The 17,217-nt window shown below is 41.5% G+C and overlaps 1 protein-coding gene across 3 annotated transcripts in view; it reads left to right on the top strand.

The window, feature by feature from the left end:
• Window positions 1–17,217, top strand: part of Ostf1 (osteoclast stimulating factor 1) — an 85,565-nt gene that overhangs the window by 44,015 nt on the left and 24,333 nt on the right. Inside the window, exon 10 of one of the 3 annotated variants that reach the window (XM_063249690.1) lies at window positions 7,049–7,549. The exons of the other annotated variants lie outside the window; for them this stretch is intronic. Coding sequence (XP_063105760.1) covers window positions 7,049–7,107 — 59 coding nt within the window. The 3' untranslated portion in view covers window positions 7,108–7,549. Of the gene's footprint in view, window positions 1–7,048; window positions 7,550–17,217 lie in introns of those variants that run through there. 3 annotated transcript variants of the gene reach the window in all.

Here is a 17,217-nt window from a genome sequence, read left to right as displayed (position 1 = left end):
CTTCAGCATAGAACACCCTCAAAAACCAGAAACTTGGGCCGGGAACTTAGCTCAGCTGTGTAAGCGCCTGCCTGGTAAACATGAGATCATGAGTTTGATCTCCGGTACCAAGAAAAAAAGAAAACAGAAACTTGAACTGAATCTTTCACTATATTCTGTGTTGTTCCTTGCAATCAATTTCTAATCACCCTGCTTTTTATCACATTCCTTTTCAGAGAACCATGGTCTGCATTCCTTCATTTTAGATATATACTGAGTGGTTAGATAATTATTATTTAAATTAAGCATCCGTTAGCTCCAAGATTATATTTAAATGAGGATATTAATAAACTAAATTATCTAGACCTTGCTAGACATTTTGGAATTTATTCATAGTACTGTGGATGGTTTCTCAAAACACAGTTGAGGTATACGTTCTTAAAGAGAAGAATACCTGTCGATGTGGAGAATAAGTTTAAAAGAGGGCAGGAAGAGTCTGTGTGGTTGTTGTGGAAGAAGATGTTAAAGCGCAGGTGCATCACTGTGACTTTTGGCGTCTCAGAATGTGGTCTGTGCAGGTTTCCTTCCTGGGTTTTTACGCATCCTGGCAGGATGCCTTGTGCGCTGTGTCTGCCGCTCCTCCTCTTCCTACTGTTGATTCCCAGTGTCCTGACCCAAGCCCAGAGAGATGGAAGAAGGTAGGAAAAGGTTTGGAGAGAGGAGATGCTAGGTCCTTTTTTTCTTATTTGTCAAGCCTTACTCTGTTGTTTTATGTTTGCTACTTTAATACCACTTTAAAATAAGTGCCAACAATTGATACTTTTTTGGGTACCATTTTGTAGAAAGAAACTACTATAACAGAAGGTTGACATGTCAGAGACATTGTGTTGCTAACTGTCACCCAAACCTTTTCAGTGCTGCTTTGAGTTAGGTGTGGTGGCGCCCATCTGTAATCCTCGCATGAAGGAGGCTGAAGCCAACCTGGCTATGTAGTGAGACCCTGTCTCAGAAAAACTAAAGGACCAAAAAAAGGGCTTAGTTGATTTATGTTGGTAGAGACTCATCAAAAGGAGTTTCCAGAAACCAAATTTCCATTATGGAGGCAAAGGATATTTGTTTCCAGGTTGACTTAAGGACATGGAGTGGAATACTGATTTCTTTTTTGCTTTTAACAACTTAATAAGAATTTCTATTCATTTGTAAGCCCTGAAAGCCGTGTTCCATTTTTAGCAGAAGCAACATCATGTAACCTGTGGTCTCCACCTTAGCAAACAAGAGCCCTGTGGTCCTGGTGTTCAAGGGAGCTTCCCAGAATTATTCTCCATGCCTGTGAGCAAATCCCAACTAGGTTTATAACAAACCTAGTTATAAACCAATCACATTTGTTGTCCCTTTTCTGCCAGGTATGTTTTTGTCCCAGACTTTGGTTTTACTTTTCACTTTAGTTTAGATAAAGTGTGAAACATGAATCAGTTTGGAATGATTTATGCCATGAATACGGACTGGCAGAGCTGGTCTTTCTTTAACAGTTCATTTACGGAGATGGTGTTTAGCTGAGCTTGTGCTGCCCAGGTGCATTTACTGGGGAGCTGTGTTTGCGGCCTGTGGGAGACCACTTCTGCTAAGTCAGCCTCTCCTGGCTGCTAGGTTGGGTCAGGAAGGAGACTATGGCCAGCGGCCTCCTTTCTGGGCCGCTGACTTCCTGCTGAGGAGGAGGAGGAGGTGGAAGAGGAGGAGGAGGAGGAGGAGGAGTAGGAGTGTTTGTCTCAATGCCTGTCTTAGGAGTGTCCGTCTCACTCCTCGCCCAGACTTTGAGTATGATTGTGATGGGCATGGGCAAGGGCAATGCCACACATCATGCTCCGGAAGCGGACCCAGAAGCCTGCTCCTGAGCTGGGCCAGGTGGAGAATTCTTCTCCCTGTCACCTTCCTGCAGCCTTTGGAAAACGGGGCTGGGAGACTGGTGCCCTTTTCTCCATTTGCTCCTCGTGTTTTTAGTCTGCCTTCCTAAATTTGTATTGATTACACGATGGATTTGCTAACGAGATCGTCTTGGCAATGGCAAAGAGTGGGTTTTCATATTTCACTTTTTGTGTTGCTTTTTTTCTTTTTGTTTCATTGCACCGGCCATGCAGTTTAAAGTTTTGGTTTATATTATGAACCTAGCTGGAACAACAGTTGGAACTGAGAATTGGATTCCCAGTCAGGGAACCATATGATATAGAATTTTGGTGCGGCTGAAAAGATAGAAGGATGAAATATAAGTGACCTTTATTTTAAGAATGTAGGGAGAAACCCCCCTGACCCTCTGGGGTCTGGCATTGTCTTCGAGGGCTGACATTCTCTCTGTAGGACTCGTGGAGTGGGGGCGTACATGTAGCTTAGGTTTGAGGTGATGCCTAAGGGGCATTAGTGATGCACAGGTAGCCCATTGGTATTCATTTCGCGACACAGGTAAATTCTTAGGGGTGGGGAAGATGGAGCCCCTTGGTTCTGCCTCCCAGGCTTTTTACCAGCTACAGTGTCCCAAATGGGGCAAAATCCTTTCAGGAACATTTGTTCTTGAGGAGCAGCAGGAGCTCTAAGCTAGAAGGGGTCCATTGATGTGGTTATCCACTTACAAATCACACTTTGTATTTTTTATAGGGACAAAACAATATACATGTTGCAGTTACCTGGGAGATAACTTTGGGAGATGGGCTGGGGGTCAGGGCTATACTTGACTTGAGCTCTGTAAGTTTTTTCCCCAGCTTTTAAAAAATTGAGATAGAATTTACATTAAGTCACAAGCATAAATCTTAGTTGTTCGGCTGTATGGGTGGTTTTACCATGTTTATACCTATTTACTAGATCCTAAATGAAACCCAAGAATATTTCCCACTCCCCAGAAACCTCACTGAGTTCTCTGCTTCTTTCACTATAGATTGTTTTACCTGTTTGTGAACTTGATATAAATAGAGTCACATTAGGCACTTTTTTGTAATTTCTTCCGTTTATGCTTATAATTTGTATGTTGCCCATGTGACTGTGTTTAATTCTTCCACTGTTTATTGTTTGTGTGTGTGTTTGTTGGTTGGTGTTAAATGCTGCTGCTCTGTTTGGGACACGTGAGGCCAGGGCAGTGGGGTTGATGAAGGGGAGTGAAGGAGGGAGGACTGCGACCTCAGCCTGGTGGGCAGGTGGAGGGTGCAGTTTGTCCTTGGTCCTGGGCGTCTGGCTCCAGGGGAAGGGTCCCGAGAAGACTGCCCCGGAGCGGGAATTTATGTGCCATGCTCATGCCTGCGGCTCGATTCCCTTTTGGACTGGGTTTGCCTCACGATAGGTCACCTTTCTCTTTTTAATGAGGAGAAACAAGATTAACAAAGAACCGACATAACAGGGGAGGATGCAGCGTGTCTCAGATCTGCAAAGTGTAGACTGGCAGCAAAGTTGATGAGGAAAGAGCATTACTCTTTGTCATTTGGACTTTAACCCGAAAAGCTACATTGTCACTAAATTCCCGAAAGGTCCTGAAGTTGCAGGGTTTGTGTTGGAGAGCGTGAAATCTATTCCCTTCCAGTTCTCCACACCTGCTGGAAGAGACAAGGACCGGCCAACCTGAAGGCTTGCTGAAACCAGCCCACATCCTGCCTGACACCCACTCGATCTTCCCCTATCTTCCCTCCGGCTCCTGTACAAGACGAGTGTCCCTGTCGTGTCCCCCCCCTCCCCCAACCTTCCCTCTCCTGTTCTTTTTCTCAGTAGCTTTTCCCCAAACCTATAAAGATGGAGATGTGTTGGAGAGTGTGGAACCTGAATACATGCACAGGGCTGTGCGCGTGGCCCTGAGAACCAGGCGACACCTCAGGGGGCAGGATAAACCACAGCTGAGGCCACCTGGAGACCTTCAGATGGTTTTCCTTAATTATCATTGTTGCTTTGAGGGGTCCTTGAGCCCCTCCCAAGGTCTTGTTCAGGTTTTGTCCATTGTCCACTCAACTCCTTGCTTGTTCTGATTAAATACGGGCTGCCTAGGATCAGTCAGCCGGCCAGCAGAGTTATGAGCTCTGCTGAGGATCTCACTCCTCCTGCAGCACTAAAGACTGTGCCGCTTGTTTCATTCCTTTGAGCCTTTGCCGTGTGCCCGTTTGGGGGCAGCGGATCTAGGCACAGAGCCCAACAAAGATGCTTTCAGAAATATCATACCTTACTTAAAATTAGCAATAATTCCTTAATGTCTTGTCCTTGTGTAATAGTTGCTGTTTTTCGCACATATTGGTTTGTTCTGTTTATCTGTTTTGTTTTTAGTAGCTGAAATAAGGATCTACATCTAGTCAGTTTGTGATTGGTGGAAGCATTGCAATTTATTTATTTTTGTTGGTACGGGAATGGAACTCAGGGTCTTGCATTGGACAGGCAGTTGCTGTGCTGCCAAGCTACATCTCTGGCCCTCAATTTATTTTTAAAATCAGTATTCCTTTTCTCTTTTCCCTCTTTCTAGCCTTGCAGTTTATTTATTAAAGAAACTGGATCAACTGACTTGAATTTCCCAGTCTGCACATTGCTGATTGTCACCGTATGTTGCTGTTGTGTCCTCTGACTGTCGTCTGTCTTTCTTAGGTGTGGAGAGGAACTGTTGTATAGACTGTCCTGTTAGAGACACGAAACTCTAGCTGTAGTGCTTCCTGTGTGATCAGTATCTAGAATGGTTGTTTCATCCGTGGTTACAGAATGGAGACACTCATGTGGTCACTCCTTTCTCAGTTCTTAGCTGGAACATTTCCTAAAGAATGTGTGCCCTCATCAGCTGTGAGCTACCTAGAGGAATAGTTATTGTGGTGAAAACAAACAAATGCTCAATTCTGCCCTTGCAGACTTTTCAGAGTAGGGCTCGGGATTTAGTTCAGTGGCCTAAGCGCCTGCCTTGCTAGCATTTGTCATGAATTCGATCCCCAGTACCGATTAAAAATAAAAAAGACTTTTCAAAGTAATGAACTGATTTGATTCTCTGTCATTCTCTGAGGAACCCAGATGAGTTATTTTCTGTGTGTGTGTGAACTATTTGATGTGCTTTCGACCATTGTAATTAGTGGCTTTATTGATAATCCGTCTTTGGCTAGTGGAAGGAGGTCTTTAATTTATGTTAGGATCTCAGTCCTTTTCCCATGACATTATCCTTAATAGGGTCCTAGCTCTGTGACTTGACAAGAGCTCTGAATCCATCTCTCACGTTTCTGCCCCGAACCTGGACGCAGCTGTGTCTCCCGGGGCTCTGTGATGTCTTTGGAGAGCAGGACCCAGCTGTCATGTCCTGGATTAATGAGGCTCCAGCAGTGTGTCCTTATCCATGTTCTGTTTCCTTGTCACCCTTAGCGTTATTGTAGAGGTAATCATTTGCTATAGGAATTTGCCTAGAAGTCTGAATAGGTGACAGTTAAAGATTAGCTCTTCTCTGCTTGAGCCCTTTGGGGTTGATTTAACATTTGGTAAGGTCCAGTTCTTACTATTTAAAAAGATTTTATTTTAAAGAGGAAAAAACTGAAAAATTTCAAAATAGCTACTAGGGGAATGACAATGGTTAATACACTGTGTATTGCTATCTTTAAATTAGTTACTCAGTACAAGATATAGGCTTTCAATTACCTGAACAATATTAACACAAACCTTGTTTTAATGAACTAAGAGAAATTAGTGTAACTGTCTTAACTATCTTGTGTGCGTATATTTTTTATTTTTAAATTTTGTTTATTTATTTTGCTGTACCATTCTTTCTTTTCTCCTGTCCGCATCCCAGTTTCTTTTTCCTTTTGAGCAGTTTCTTCCCATTTTGCAATATCTACTGTACATTTTGATTATGTACTTTCAGCTTCTCACACTACGTAGCCAATATGATGTTTACTCCTGTGAGTCTGGCCTATTTTACTTACAAATATGGTCTCAAGTTGAATTCCTTTACTGATAAAGTCTCAAGTTTATTCTTTATGAATGAGTAGTACTCCATTGTATAAAAAAGATCGTATCTTTTTATCGATTCTAAAGTTGATGAACATTTGTGTTGTTTCCAAGGTTTAGCTATTACAAATTGTGCTGCTGTAAACATGGGTACACATGTATCACTGTGGTGTGATGTTTTTAATGCTTCTGGGAAGATACGCAGAAGGAGAATAGCTGGGTCAAATGGGACCTCCAATCCTACTTTTTAAAGGAATCTCCACACTGATTTCCACAGTGGTTGCACCAGTCTATACTCCCGCCAACAGTGGAGAAGGGTTTCTTTTTCCCTACATTTGTTATTGGTTGATTTTTGGATAATAATCATTCTTTCTGGGGTGAGGTGGAATCTCAGTATTGTTTTAATTTGTGTCTCTCTAATGACCAGTGATGTTAAACATTTTTTCGTGTAGTTTTCTGCTCTTTGTATTCTTCATCTGTAGCTCTATTTGAGAACTTTTTGTTTTCCATTTCAGTCTTTTGCTTCTGAGCTTATTTTATTTTCAGTGCTTTTTTTTTTTTTTTTTTGTCTTTTTCGTTTTTTATCGGTACCGGGGATTGAACTCACGACCGCCTGCTTGCAAGCCAGGCGCTAATGCTGCTGAGCTAAATCCCCAGTCCCCTTTTTAGTGTTTTCTAAAATGAAACCGAAGCTTCTATATTTTCATTCTCTTTCTTTTCTTTCGTTATTTTTCTGCCTAGTGACCTTGCCTCCAGGGACGGGCTCTGGCTGGCTGTGTCCTCCTGAGCTGTGTGTGTCGCTGGCACTGGGGGAGAGGAGGCTGAGGTCACTGTGTCGGAGCGCCTGGCTGCTGCTGCATTCGGACATGGTCATGGTGCATGTGGCTGAAGGCTTGGTGTTGGTGATGGGGTAACAGCACCCTGGTCTTCCGCAGGGCTGAGGAACATGCCACAGGTGCCTTTGTCAGGCTCTGTAGAAGCAGAAACTTACTGAGTCACAACAGTTCTCAGGGGCAGTCCGGTCCCTGTATCGGAAGGAAGATTACAGTGTCTTGAGCTGTCAAGAGCTTTGAAAGTGGAAGAACAAACTTGAGAAGTTTGTAATGTCTTTGTTTTCCTTTTTTCCTGTCCCTTTTAGATGCAGTTCGATCATTAAGCAATGCCGAAGACTATCTTGATGATGAAGACTCAGATTAATTTTCTTCTGGAGCTTTGAAAACTAAACTACTTTTGCTTTTGCCATTCCAAAGTCTCGTTGTTTGCCAGAGAGTATTGGTAACTTTAAAAAAAAGTATATATAGATGTGTCAGTGTTGCACGGGTTTGAGCAGAGTATAGATGACTGTTTTCGTCTTTGGTTTGCCAATAAGTGACTGATACTTGCTGTATAAAATGCACTTAATGTTCACCAGAGTAGAACAAGAAGAGATTATTTCTATTTATCAAGTTAAAGGAATTTTTAAGATTTTTTTCTTTAAAAAAAAACTAGGGTTTTTTGTTGTTAAGTTCTTTACCTCAAGGATTGGAATATTTTGAATTGATTTTTCAAAGGGGAAAATGCTTATTACAATAACAGACCAAAATACTTCACAGAAAACTGTCAGCAATTCTGACAAAAATAAACATTTTAAGAAACTTTATTCTTTTTGTCTGTTTTTGTTGTATCACTGTGCTGGTTTAAAAAACTTTATATTCATGTAAGAACTGATTTTATTTTAGTTTTCAGTTATATTTCATACTTATCAGCATAAAAGTATGATTGCCACATTTCTGTTCAGCTTCCTGTATCTGCCTTGACTAGTCAAGCCAAATTGGGAAGATTCATATTTAATAAAATTCAGTTTTAATAGTCATGCAATACAGACTTTTAAATTCAAGGTTACCCTTGAAGAAACCCATTAATTCACTACTGTTACAGTTTGCAAGGTTAAACAAATTGGTTTCCTCATAGAGCGTGCAATAATTTTCCACATGGAGTAGTCAGGGGCCATGAGTTTTTTCTCTTCAATAATGTGTTCTCCTCAAAGCACAGGTTTAAATCATAACGGTTGAGATTCTTTGCTGAGTCAGGTCACAGGGAAGGAGGCTTCACTGCTGACATGACACTTTATCTGTGGCTGTAATTTTCTGTCACTGCAGTGGTGTTAGAAAGGGCATTGCCACTGGAATTTTCCTGGATGCCCTCCCGGTGGCCAGTAGGGCATTTGCAAGGACTCAGTGTTAATGTGGAAAAATGTAGAAAGGAGATCTGTGAAGAAGGAGGTGGGCTAACTCAGGGAGTGACTGCCTCTCTGGGAGTTTCTTCTGTCTGCGTGTCCTGGTCTTCTCTCGCTCTGGGTGCCTTGAGAAAGAAAGAATACCCAGAGAAGCTGATCTGAGTTTGTCAAATGTCCCAGCTAACTGTGTGGAAAAGATCTGCACAGTGGTGACAGCAGAAGATATGTACTGATTATTTTCAGAACATATACTAAATTTGATTTAGCCTTTTATAGGTATAACCTAGAATGTGTGAAATCTCTGGAATTATGTCTTCCCACAGAACCTGTAAGAATTTTTTTTTTTTAAAGTGGGACTTGTACCTTAACAAGTTTGGTGATTTCTGTAACTTTTTTGCTCTTCTGTGCTTTCCACTTGGGTAACTGGGTTGGATGCCCACCGAACACTTCATTTTTAACATGAGCAAGATGATAAAGTTATATGACAGTAGATGATTTTTACAAAAATACTGTACATTTGATTTAGATATAGTATTTTTGTACCTGAGGAAAAGAATAGTAGGGGTTTATTGTCATTGCTTTAAATATTATTGAGCCTATGAGAATTCCTGAAAATTGGTAACGGTAGCTTTTGGGAGTTAGGGAAAAACTTAGGTGTGTACACATGAGTTTTTAGTGAAACAGGATAAACAGCTTATTTATTTACAGTTGAAACTCCATGAGACATTTATTCTTGCTTCTGTTTATTCAGGTGAGCTGATCTGCATGTTCTGAGAGGGTTTTGTTGCTGAGTAACAGTGAGTTCCCAGAACCCGACACTGCTCAAGCTGTACAGAGGATAGCTTCACTTACCTGCCAGAGCTGGACTGGAAGGTTTGCTGTAACCTGCACTCTCTGTGGCTAGATTCCTTCAGGCGATGTAGGCGATGCCTCCCAGCCTCTCAAGCAGGGAGATACTGGTCCAGCCCAGGCCTTGGAACTTAATGTGGAGGATGGCCTTTGTCAGGAGCTCCCATTGTAGCTCCTGTTCTCACCAAAAAGCTGTCAGCGTCTGCCTTTCTTCAGGGAGTCTGTTCCTCTTCTCAGTGGCTTGTCATGTTATTATTGCCCAGAAGAGAAACATGAAGCAAACAGTAGTGGCCTTCCTCTCCTCCTCTTTCTCTTCCTCTTCCCCTTCCTCCTCTTGTCCTTCTCCTCTTCTGTCTCACTCCCCTCCTCCTTTCTCTTCCTTTTTCTCTTAAGACAGGGTCTCACTATGTAGTTCAGGCTGGCCTTGAACTTGTTATGTAGCAAGGTTCACCTTGAACTCATGGTGATCCTCCTGCCTCACTCTCTGAGCGCTAGGATTACAGGTGTGTGCCATCATGTCCTGCTTTTTTTTTTTTTTTTAATCTTACAAAATGGAAGCAATACCGGTGTAAAATTTTTTGTGATTTTAAGTAGAGGAAAATGAAAATTTTTCATGTAAGTTGCTTCTGTAAAGAGTCTGTATTACATAGTCTGACTTACATTTTCTTGGGAGCACACCTCTCATCTTCATAAATGATTTCTAGGAGGCTGGAGAACATAAAATTTACATCTGATCATCTGCATTTCCCAACTGACTTTGGTTTTGCCTTTTTTCCTCCAGATTTTTATTTTTTTCTCCAGATTTTTATACTGCAAATGTCTGTATAGCAGTAATGCATTGAGAAGGAATACATACACAGCCAAACTTTGATGTGTCTGATTACTGAGCGAAGTAGCACAAATACAGCTTGAATGAATAGTTTTCTCAAGCAAAGTTAAGATTGCAGACCATAAACATATGGTTTCTGTCTCCTTATTTTTTAATAATATGCTTTTGCATCTGCCCCTCCCTTCAAATGACATAAAATTAAATAGAACTACCACTTATTAAATGCCTACTCTGCCAAGTTCTATGTGGGGCACTTTCACAGAATGATGTCATTGGATCTTTACAGGCACCCCCGGGTGATGAATACAGATGTGCCTGTCTTTTTATGAAGAAGCTGAGGCTTGAAGGGACAGGTTGGCTCAGGGACCCCTGCTGGGGAGTGAGTGTGCAGTCTGGTGGGCATGGTGAAGTGGCACACCGTTCACCCTTTGCCGGGAGACTGGAGAGGTGCTTCAGCTCCTGGTGCACGTCAAGCCCAGGTGTAGACATTAATCAATCGAGCATGTTTGTCAATCAGTCATGCTGTGCAAACCAGTCCTAAGAGCTGTTTTGAGAGATCTTTGGTTTTTTTCTCAAAAAAAATCTTGGCAGAAATTTTGGTTCTCAGTTGTGAAGAAGTGGGATTCAGTGAAGCAGATTTTACCCTCAAATTTCTGAAATTTCCTGCTTTCTGCATGTGACAGGTAATCTTGATTGTTTGCTTGACAGAATTGAGACTCTTGGGGAGGTGACTGGATTAATGAATTCACAGCTGAATGGATTGCGAGGAGGTGGAGCCTAGTGAGCGGAAGAAGTTCCTGAGGGAGTGACCTCAGGACCATATCTAGTCCCTGGCTTCTTTTCTGTGTGGTATCTCAGACCCATTTCTTGGCCCCCAAGAATTGAGCTGCTGTCCTCCACCATCCCCTTCTGTGAGATACTCTTGCCTTGGAGCCAGTCAGTTTTGGACTAAATCTCTAAAACCAGGAGCCAAAGTAAAGCTGTGGGTGTCAGGTGTTCTGTCCTAATGAGGAGGAGGCTGCCCAATGTGATGCACACGTCTTAAAGCTGAGAAAGGCAACTACTCGCTGTGCTCCGAGTGCACAGCCACGTTCACTCAGACGGTCCGGAGGCCCTGACTTATTTCAGTGTAACCCTGAAGAGACGGCATCCCTGGGGGGCGCCTTACTGCTGGCCCTGACAGTTCATGCATTTCTGCTGTTTGCCTTTCCCATGACGGTCAGTCTCCCAGCTAAGCTTGCACTGACGGCTGGGTAGGAGCTGGAATGAGACCATGTTCCTGGCTATAGCTAGAAAGGAAAACGGGCAATGCGAAGGAAAGTATTAGAGCCTGAGAGGAAGTAGGGAGGGAAGCGAGACCGGAGGAAGGAGGCTGGGCAGCAGTGCTGAGGGCCACCTTTGTAATTCCCTTAGCTCTGGCAGAAACCATCAGAATACTGGAGAAGAGGTTAAGAGTGGTCACCAGGATCAGACTGAGGATTTGAGTCTGGTTCTGCTGCTACTGTTGGGCGAACTTAGGTCACCTGTATACTTGGGTGCCCTAGTTCAGCTGTAGTTCTGGAGAGTAAATGAAATGATACATATAAATGACTGAATAGTGCCTGACAGAGTGATTGAGCAATAAAAGTTATAGTCATGAGCCTGAATATTAAGTCATTTAAAAGCAAGTGATTGTGTGCATATGTGTATAAAGGATATGTCAGCTAATGTTTTTCAAAGACACTATCATTACTGGAAGAGCAGCATTTCCTAAAGCACTTGTGAAAGGCAGTGATTTTTTTTCCCCTGTCATCAGTGTGTTGTTATTTGGTGGGTTTTTTTTGTTTTTTTTTTTTTTTTTTAATGTAGCTTTTCGTGAGTTACATTACAGGGCAGAGTTACATTACTAGTAAGACCTCTTTACTGGTAACAGGATAATTCAGAAGGGAAGTAGGGAGAATGCCTTCCTGCCATTTCAGCTTTTCATTGTCATTTTGGAGGGGTTTGACAGGCTTCAGAAACCATAGGTCCAGTATTCTGTGATTTCAGATCAAAAAGGGATTTGAGAGGCACCATCTTGCTTTTACATTTTACATCTCACTTATTGCCCACATCAGATCTAAGAATCCATTGTTATGGTGTTGTGAATTGAGACAGAATTTTAAACACTTAGAAGTTAAGTAAATATCACTGATGTTGAACAAGAAGGTAACAGAACAATTAAGTTGGTCATTTCCTCATTCCGGGTGGAGCGCTCCTGAGGCCACAGTGACACCTGGCTGGGAGTGTGTGTAGGATGTCGGTGGAAGGCCTGTTAGACACAGGTTGGCCTGAAGAATCTAAGTCCCTCACTGCCTGAGATGAAGTAGCTCCAAAGAAATCTGTAGCTCTGAAAGGTCCTCGAGTTGAGAGGACATGTGTCTGTGACCCAGGGCTCAGTGAAAGCCTGGTCTGCCACCTCACCTTGTCATTTTTCAGTCCTCTGACCCTGACGGGCCCATTGGACTTACGCTTTTGTGAGGATCTGGCCGTGTCAGCTCCTCATGGGGATGCAAGGTGTTATTGCTGCGTCATTTTCTGGAGGACCTCCACTGAAGACCCGATGTTTGAGAACCTTAATGATAGGGTAACCCACTTCTGTCACTGTGCTAACTCTCCTGTAAGCACTATCCCTCCAGTGTCATGTGCAGGACCCGTGCTGAACCCCTGGGCTTCATCTTGGAAGTGAGGTCTCAGCACCAAAGGACATTGGGAGTCTTCAATGTGACAGGCCAGTTGAGTGTGTGAGTGTGTCCTAGTGTGGTCGGTGTTTAACTAGCTGTGCTGCCCGTTCATGGGAAACTGACAGAGGTGGGAGGATTGTTCTGTGAGTCATGTGTTTTTCACATGTGGTTTATGTGTTGGCCGCCACCTACAGAGACCATGTGATGTTTGCAAATGTCTCTTAATACTGGATATTGTTGCTTATCATTGTGTTATCCATTTTTCATTAGAAGCAGTAGTTTATAATACTATGTGAATTGATTGCCATTCCTACAGCATCTGACTGTGAAGCATTTATGTAGATAGTTTCAGCAAGAAAACTGTACTTGCTAATGGGAGAATTGTTCTTCAGTTTTGTCCTTGAATAGTTCTTAGATGTTATTTATTCAGTGCAATATGTTTCTCTTTTCCTCTTTAATGGCTGGAGTCTGAGACCCTTAAGAGACTTCTAAGAAAACCATAAATTAATGACAGCTGATCACTAAAAGAGGACTCGGGTGTAAGGGATTTTAGTTCGTTGCTGTGGGTGTTTCTTTCTTGATCATGTTGCTTTGTGAGAGATTGTTTTCCCACTGCAGGCATTTTTTTCCATTAGTGGATTTTCCAGGTACTTATATTTCACTTTCTGTCTCTCGCTTTTGTTTTTCTTCAACTACATTTTAGCCACACATAGGGACTTGAGAAGGGCTGATCACATCAACAGTTTTTTAAAAAATTGTTACCTCGTCATAAATGCTAATATGGTTAATATGAGAAGGAACAGATGATATCCAGAGTGAAATTGAGGTCATGGCGTTTATTGCCCATGTTTTGAGGTGTCCTTCAGTATTTCCCCTGGATAAGCAGGTGTCGAATGTCTTGGGCTCTAATTTTCGTGCTGCCTTAGTTCCTGTAATAACAGGATCACAGTATCCCATGCACTATGCCTAAACAGAATATCAGCGTTCATTGTACATTTCCTCTGTTCATCTGTTTGCAAGTGGCTTTTTTATGTTTTTAAGTTGAAGAATAAGAAATACATTGAATGATTGTACTTCAGATATTTGTGTAATAGTACTGTCATTTAGACCTGATGAGAAATCATAAGAATGAAACCATGGTCTGGTTTCATTCAGAGAGGTAATGTTTCAGTAAATAGTACTGTGGCTATTATGTTTTCTTTTGAACCAAGAGCCCAGTCAATTTATAATGACTTCAGTTAAGTAAAATGAAACACTATGCCAGTTTCATTCCCTGTCTTTACTGACATGCTTTGCTTATTTTTATGGGTTGACTTTTTTTTTTATTGCAGTGTTAAAATGATTTCACATTGCAATTCACATAAAATTTCCTTATCTTCAAATTAGTTCGTCAGGCTTTCCTGTTGTATAGGAATGTGGCTTGCCGCATTGGCAGGTGTATGCATCCAATGCTACCTAATTTTCTTTTTTTACCACAAGCTATATCATAAACTTGATTCTTTATATAAATCATGTTCTTGTTTCTTCCATTATAATTTCTTTGTTATAAAAAAGCCAATATGTACATCTTAGCTAGTTCTATAATATTGTTTTCCTGTTCTCTATTTCATAAAACCCATGGGAATTCTTTTTTCATTTATATATCAATAAAGAGTTTTTTGTTATGATTTGAGGTGTACAAATATGATCTGTTTAAAAGTTAGATGACATCATATGATTGCTTGCAATACTTCTTTATTTTTCAAGCAGGTTTATGGAAGTGTAATTCATATAATATACTTTACTCACATAACGTGTTACTCAGTGGTTCCTAGTATATTCATAGAATTATTTATCCGTCACTGCCTAATTTATTTTAAATTTATTTTTTAATTCCAGAAGTAAACACATAGAAAACAATTACCATATCAACCATTCTGAAGAATATAGTTCAGAGTGTTAACCTTACTCACATTGTGGTACAGTTGAGCTCTAGAGCATAAAGTACTCTAATGAAATTCACACCCCTGTCCGAGGAGCGGAAGCGCACAGCATGACCTTCTGCCACGCCCCCTCGTGGCTGAGAAGCTTGCTTTTCCTTCACTGGAGAAGTACAGCAAGCGGTCCAGGGCAAATAGCTCCATTTCCCACCCTCGGTTTTCCCACCAGTCAGATTGGCGTCTGTGTATTCTGCCTTCCCGGTTCTCTCTGTGGAGGTCTCGTGTCCTCTCGTCTACTCAAGAACATCACTGCTCTACATCTTTTCTGCATCGGTCTTCATTTTTCCTCTGCTGGTTTGTTTCCACGTTAGCTTATGAATGTACTCTTTTTCCTATCTTGAAAAATAACCATCTGTCGACCTCCTTTCCACCGTCTCTTTGCTGCTCTTTTGCAACTATTGTGCAGATGTTTCTCTACTCAGCTAGGTTTGGTGGTGCCCAAGCGATTAGCCCAGTGATCTGGGAGACTGAGAATTACAAGTGCAAGCCCAGCTTGGGTGACTTAGTGAGACCCTGTTAAAAAAAATTGTGTGGAGATGTAGTTTAGTGTAGAGCCCTGGCTTCAGTCTCTTCCGTACTGCACCAGCAGCACTGTACTGGACTCTGCATTTCCTTTCTCCGTATTTTCCCTGGATGTCTCTCCCGTGATGCTTTTACCCCTGCAGTGACTGTTGGGCTCACCTCTGGTCCATTGCCAGTTTTCGTCTCCTGTCCCCCTCAGCAGCATTTGACACAGTGGTCCCTTCTTCCTCCTTCCTCCTCCACTTGCTGTCCTGCTGGCCTGCTGCTCACCCCATTTTGAGTCAGCTCTTTGCTCAGTGATTGTTCCATTACACTCTGCACTGCTGGTTCCTCCTCTTTTCCCAGACCGATTAATTGTGGGATGCCCCAGACATACAGTCACTATTTTACCCTGGTTTTATTGTATCTCGTGACTTTAAAATACCATTTCTGTGCCAGAAGTTTCCTAGATCTCCAGTCTCTGATGCCAGATAAGCTCCACAGGGCAGGCATGTTTGTGTCTTCTGTGGACGATGTACACTAAGCTCCTAGGATATCTTCTGGCACATACTATTTCTCAATAAATATTTAGTGAATGGAAGGTTGAATAAATGTTCTTGTGGAACTTACACTGTAGCTTTTAAATTCTACATAGATTTACTGGTTTAGTTACTGGGTTTTATATAGAATGTAAATCCTAATTTTGTTTTGGTTAGTGTGGAATGGGTATACCCACAGGAAGACACATTTTTATGAACTTTGCATTTATGATTTTTTATGTTTTAATATAGCTTACATTTTGCTGAGTTGGTATCTCGATGCTTAGAAGGAAAAAATTCAGTTCAATATAATAAAAATTGTTTTAAAAGATCTTCGATATTGTCTTAGTTACTTTTTACTTGTTACTGAGATAAAATACCTGAAGCCCAAAGTAGGGAAAGGAAAGGTTTATTTCTTACAGTCTTTGGAGGTTTCAGTCCATACTCAGTTGGCTCCAAGGCAGGGTGGCATGGTGGGGCCTCAGTTTATGGCAGCTGCAAATGGCAAGCCAAAATCAGCAAGAGAGCGAGACACACCTTCTTCCTGCCATTACATCACATCCTGGCTCCACCCCTAGGCCAGTGTAGCACTCACACCCCCAATTCAAGCCCTAGACAATGAACCAATCACAAATGCATAATGCAAACACATGAGGCCTGGGGGCCACCAACATAAACCATGACAGATATTCTTTTAAAAGCATAAGTTTTTGCAGTGTAAAGTTTAATTAATTTGCCTTTAGTCAAGTACAAAGATATTTTCTATATTGTATGTATAATAGGTTTCATTTTAATGCTTGTATGAGTTTGTGTAATGACCACCATCATCAAGATACACAGCATCCTAACTCCTGGAACTTTTAAGGCAAACCCTCCTCTGCTCATCCTTTGGCAGCCGTTAGTCTACTCTCTGTCCTGATTGTTTATTCTTCCACCATGGCGTATAATTTGAATCCTGCAGTGCCTAGTCTATTGAGAATGGCTTCTTTCACTCAGCCCCAATCCTTGGGCCTTATCCCATTTTGTGTGTCAGCAGTTCCTTCCTTTCACAGCTGAGTAGTACTCCAGATGTGGATGTAACTGTTTGTTGGTGGATGTTTGATTATTTACAATTTTTGACAATTATGAAAAGTTACAAGAATTTCAAGAATTACAAGGTTTATTAAGTGCTTTTTGGATGAACATGAGCAAATGAGCACTATAATTTTAATCACATAATCTTATGGACTGCCATATTTGGCACATAGAAAAATGTATTATATATATGTTATATATACATAAGAGTTTTATATACAAATTATACTATATACAGTATAGTGTTTATACAATATATAGTATACATTAATTATGATCATTTAAATAACTTTATTTTCATGTTTTACCATTTTGTAGGTTGTCTCTTGACTTTGTCAGTTGTTTCCTTTGCTGTGCAGGAGGTTTTTACTCTGATATAACTCCATTTGGTGATTCTTGGTATTATTTCTTGTGCAACCGGTGTTCTGTTCAGAAAGTCTTTGCTCACACTTACATCATCAGGTCTTTACCTATTTTGTCTTCTGGCAGACACCCCCCCCCCCCGCATATTTAGATCCTTGATCCACTTTGATTTTAGTTTCTGCATGGTGAGAGGTACGGATCGAGGTCCAGTTAGCATGGACAAGCTAGTGTTCCTGGCAGCTTGTTGAAGAGGCTC

The sequence above is a fragment of the Cavia porcellus genome, unplaced genomic scaffold (genome assembly GCF_034190915.1).
Source record: "Cavia porcellus strain 051 isolate PalLab524CR breed Dunkin Hartley unplaced genomic scaffold, mCavPor4.1 scaffold_1, whole genome shotgun sequence".
Taxonomy (NCBI): domain Eukaryota; kingdom Metazoa; phylum Chordata; class Mammalia; order Rodentia; family Caviidae; genus Cavia; species Cavia porcellus.
This window is presented reverse-complemented; position numbering and strand designations above follow the sequence as displayed.